Source organism: Etheostoma cragini, chromosome 5 (genome assembly GCF_013103735.1).
Source record: "Etheostoma cragini isolate CJK2018 chromosome 5, CSU_Ecrag_1.0, whole genome shotgun sequence".
In the NCBI taxonomy this organism is placed as follows: domain Eukaryota; kingdom Metazoa; phylum Chordata; class Actinopteri; order Perciformes; family Percidae; genus Etheostoma; species Etheostoma cragini.
Window position 1 is genome coordinate 28,259,198 of NC_048411.1, and position 4,930 is coordinate 28,264,127.

The 4,930-nt window shown below is 44.1% G+C and overlaps 1 protein-coding gene across 1 annotated transcript in view; it reads left to right on the plus strand.

The window, feature by feature from the left end:
* The first annotated feature begins 3,761 nt into the window (after positions 1 to 3,761).
* klf9 (Kruppel-like factor 9) overlaps positions 3,762 to 4,930 on the plus strand; it is a 1,648-nt gene continuing 479 nt past the window's right edge. The window contains exon 1 of the mRNA XM_034871276.1: positions 3,762 to 4,547. Coding sequence (XP_034727167.1) covers positions 4,142 to 4,547 — 406 coding nt within the window. The 5' untranslated portion in view covers positions 3,762 to 4,141. The remainder of the gene's footprint in view (positions 4,548 to 4,930) is intronic.

Sequence of the window (4,930 nt, forward strand, 5' to 3'; positions counted from 1 at the left end):
GGGGGGGGGGGGGTGTTCACAGCCTGCAGCATCTGTTGTGCTCAAATAGGGACTTCATTTGAGCCGTTATCATTATGGCAGTCTTGCGATCTTTGCCTCCTGTAGGAAACATGTTGTTTCTAATCCCGATTAATGTGCTTTCAGGCAGTGAGTCACTGCTGCAGTGCCGGCTGAACAACAGGGTCACTTTGCTGTTGAGTAACAAGAGATGTGGGTACCACTCTTCTCTGCCTCTTGTGTGAAATGCTGCTACATCGCGAAAATCCTCATGTTTAAAATGTAGACAATATAGAGGTCAATACAGGTCAACAGGTCACATCAGGTCAATACCCATCAGGATGTAGCCTTAAAAAAAACAGAAGTGTCTTTAGAGTGTCTTTAGTCTGTCTGAGTCCAACCTGAGTCCCGTTGTTCTCATAAAAACAGCTGTGGTGATCAGCATGTAACCAAATACACTGTCAACACAGTTCATGCCAGGGAACGATTGTTCAGAGGCAGCATTGCTCAATCCCAGCAACCCCCGAAGATCCCAGTTTTTTCTTCTTCTAGGAACTTTACCCATGAATGAACCACCCACACAGCACTGGGAGCATCTATTATTCTTTTTAAAATGAGATCTCTCTCTCCCTCTCTCTCTCTCTCTCTCTCTCTCTCTCTCTCTCTCTCGCTCTCCAACAAGGACATGCCATGATGAAGTCATGTAATATGCTTGTGGTGTTGCATTTCTGTGCATGTATTAAATGTGAATTGTGTTTGGTTGGAAATGTGAAGAAAGGAGAGAGGACATGTTGCAAAATGACCCTGGGGCCAAGAGTTGATATGACTCAAGAAGCATATATGACTTGAGTTTATATGGGAGAATAATCGGGGCAAATGTGCACAGTTTATCTATAAAATGTTGATGATGCATACACTTCTCACCAATCTGTGTTTTTAAGTGTAGATATTTCTGCTTTGACAACAAAACAAAGCAGTTTCCAGAATAAATACATTTTTAAGATATCCATATCAATGTTTTGGTTTTAAAGAATGCAAAAAAGGCTAAAGTGCTTGCTATTACCCCACATTACAGACTATAACGATGCATCACAACACATGCAACTGCATCATAAGAGATGATCCACAGTATCTCTGTATATGGACATATCTTCTGTATAAGGCCAACAGTTATTATGAGCACACATTTGCTCCTTGTAACCGTCTTCAAGGACAGTGGGATTATGGCTCGGCACTGTCATGGACACCGCTTGGAGTCAGGACGGTTCTACTAACGCAGGGTGGTGCAGACAGAAGCAGGACAGGACCACCAAACCTAACTCCAGACTCCTGACTGTAAAAGCTGTTAAAGCACACACTGAATATCGATTTTTTTTGTTCAACTATTAAATTAATCGGCAACTATTTTAATAATCAATGAATTGGTTTGGGTCATTTTTTTTATGAAAAAAGTAACAATTGTCTGAATCCAGCTTCTTAAATGGGAATTTGTTCTAGTTTTGTCCCTCCTCTGGGACAGTAAACTGAACATCTTTGAGTTTTGGACAGTGTTGACGTAGGAAGAATAAAGTGTAGCTGACTGTCAGAAGAGAATACAGCTAAGCTAATTTTCCTTTATTGTTCTCAAATCTGTGTCTCTTGTTGAGTTTGCAAGAAATACATACACTTTATTATATACTGACAGCACAACCTGACCTCATGCACGAATGTCAAATGAGTTTTCATGGAATAGTTTACATGGAATAGTTTACATGGAATAGTTGAAGTGTATAGCGTTGAGGGAGGTGGAGGACTGCACTGATTAAGGATCAGACCTTGGCTGTGAAACGGGGACACAAAGTGAGAACTGTCCACAGACAGCTGTTATGGGCCTGTGCTTAAAGGCACACACACACACGCACAAGCACACACACACACACACACACACACTCACACATCTCTCCCTATGACACAGATGTGTGTCATCCTCTGAATGCTGATCTTTCAGCTCCGGTTGGATCCCACTGCAGCTGCTAGTGAGTGGATGTTTCCCAATCTCAATCTGGTCCAAATAGACACTCATTGTCAACTTTTACTTAGTTATTTGCAGTGTGATAAACTAACAATAAGCCAGAGAAAGTTATGAGGGAAAAAACTGTAAAAATGAACCCGGATGGAGACGGATGACTTCACGGTTCTCCATACTGTTTCTCTGGCCTGTTTCAATTAAAAAAATAAAAGGAACATATTCTTTTGATCATACCATTTTAAAGCTTCAAATCTCTCCCTTGTCATACCCTTTTCTTCAAGTATATCAAGTATTGAGTTCTCTCCTTCCATTATTGCCAGTTTATTCTACTATCAGTTTATTTTTCACATGCAAAAAGTGCCTGTTCTACATCTTCTTTGTCTTGGTGTCCTAAAAAAAACTATTTGTAGAGTAGCCTTCAATCTTGTGTGCCTTAATCTAAGTCTAAGAACTAACCAATCAGATGCTAGCAGAACTAAGACTGGGTTATATGCCAGGACTGAAGGTTGCACCAACTTTACACCTGATCTTTACATTGTTTAGTTCAGAGATTCAACAAAACTGTAAAAAGTCGTGGATGATACCTGCAGGGGAAGATTTTTCAGTAGATTTTTCCAGCTTTGGCCTTTAGGCAGTAAGAGCCAAAAACATATGAACAAATACATAAATAAAGGCTCCGAGGCCCTGCAGCAGCCTGGGGCTGTGTGGCTGTCTCCTACTTTCACTCAAGCAATACACACACTGGTGTAACAGCTGAATTATTATATTCCCCTGCTCAAAACTGCTTGGTGTGACCTTCCCTGAGTGATAACGGCAGAGCAAATAGTTCTGCAGCTGGAGGCGGGGCACCCAACAGCAGCAGCAGCAACGACATGGATGTAGGCCTGTAAGACCCGGGGACCACTGGCGTCTTCAGAAACCTGTCTGCCAAACATCAGACATACGAGCAACAGTAAAAAGTCAGCGTGTCCTGGAGAATGTAAACCTACACGACCTGCATTTATGAGTGGACCTGCTTTTTAATCAATCCTAAAGTCTGTTCCTTCTTTCTTCTTTTCACTATGCATGTGCATTTCCTGCAGATCAGCGTGATCTTGGAACAACATATATGTAAAGCATGTTGCTTTACTAGTATGACTCTCTCTCTCTCTCTCTCTCTCTCTCTCTCTCTCTCTCTCTGTCCAGCAGGGGCATGCCATGACAAAGTCACGTAATATGCATGTGGTGTTGCATTCAGGTGCATGTCTTCAATATAAATTGTGTTTGGTTGGAAATGTCAAAAGGAGAGATGACTTGTTGCACAATGAGCCTGGTGACAAGAAGCATATATGCTTTGAGTTGCTATGGGAGAATGAATATGACAAATGTGCACAATTCATTTATAAAATTCTGATGATTCATAGTTTTAAACATCACACAACAATGTAGCTAAAAATGTTGTAATAGAAAATACATATGTGTTAAATGTGTTATAGATAGACGTAGGCCATGTTGTCACGTAGCTTTTCATTTAAACTGAGACGTCAGAACCAATTTTGGACAATGGTGTCCAAATTTCCCAGTCAACCTGAAGTATCTGAAAGCCGCACCGGTCTGGTCCTGCGCTCTTTTCACCAGTCCCAGTCTGGGATTGGTCCAGCGTCCCAATCACTCACTCCTGTGAATGGACAATTCCAAAAAACGAATCGTGTTTCCTCTCGGCCAATCACAGCCCAGCTTTGCGATGACGCCGTGGGATTCCGCGAAATTGTTTCTTGGAGTTGAGAGAAGTGCCGCTCGGCAAAATAGATCAAGTAGACGCATGTGGGAGCGGAGCGCACAGGAAGGCGGAATATACGCAGTAACAGTAGCTCAGTCCGCAAAGCAGAGAGTTTTATTGACCCGGGATTTAGAAAAAGAAGACATATAGAGAGAAGGAGAGAGGAGGAGATTTAAAGTGCTCTACTTTCCTGTCGGGGTGTTTCTGGGCTATCTGCCCGCACCCTCAACCAGAAAACGCAGCCTTTGCGGAATAGTCACATTGAAGACGACACGTGTGGATGCGTAACCACATGTTTCCCGGGAGGACTGCGGTCTGATTTCTTTTTGTAGCCACATTGTTTTTTTTGTTTTTTTGTATTTCTTTTCTCAACTCGGATGATGTCAGAGGTGGATGTCTCCGCAGACTGTGACCCCAGCAGCCGCCCACCGGGGCGGACAGAGGACATGTTGAAAGAGAACCAGGAGAACAGGACTTTACTGATGGTGGCAATGGTTCTGTTGGACTTAAACAAGTACAACCCGAACGCCATCAGCGCTGGAGACGGCAGATGTCTCGGCGGCAGCGACGCAGGAGCGCAGGAGAAGGTGGAGCGGGGGGGTTGCCGGTTGAATGCCGGCGGGGACGGCCGGGGATCGGGTGCACCCAAACAGTCCCGAAGAAAGAAGGTGGTGGCGGTGAGACAGGAGTCTCCTGAGAAGAGACACTGCTGTCCTTTTACCGGCTGTGGGAAGATGTACGGAAAGTCATCCCACCTTAAAGCCCACCTAAGGGTGCACACCGGTAAGTGGATCGGCTCTGATGGAGACTTACGTGCACGCGCCAACGGGCTCGATTCTGTCGACAACAATAAAAGCGCTCTGCGTCACTTCTGTCCTCATTTTTTTTTTTATTAAAGTTTGAGAACCGTGTTGAGGCTGAGTGCGTTGTGCAGGAAAAGAGTGACATAACATGACATAACATGTTATGTCACTCTGTGAACAGTTTAGAATCACTGCCAGATAGTGTGTGATGTGACATCTGGAGTGTAAGTGAAATACCACATGCTCCTGCAAATCATAACACATAATGGGAAAGGTGGTCCCATGAATTTCCGCTGGGGGCGTGACTGACCGGCCCATAACGGGCCAGAGAGGCGAGGAAGCGGGGGGGGGGGGGGGGGGGGG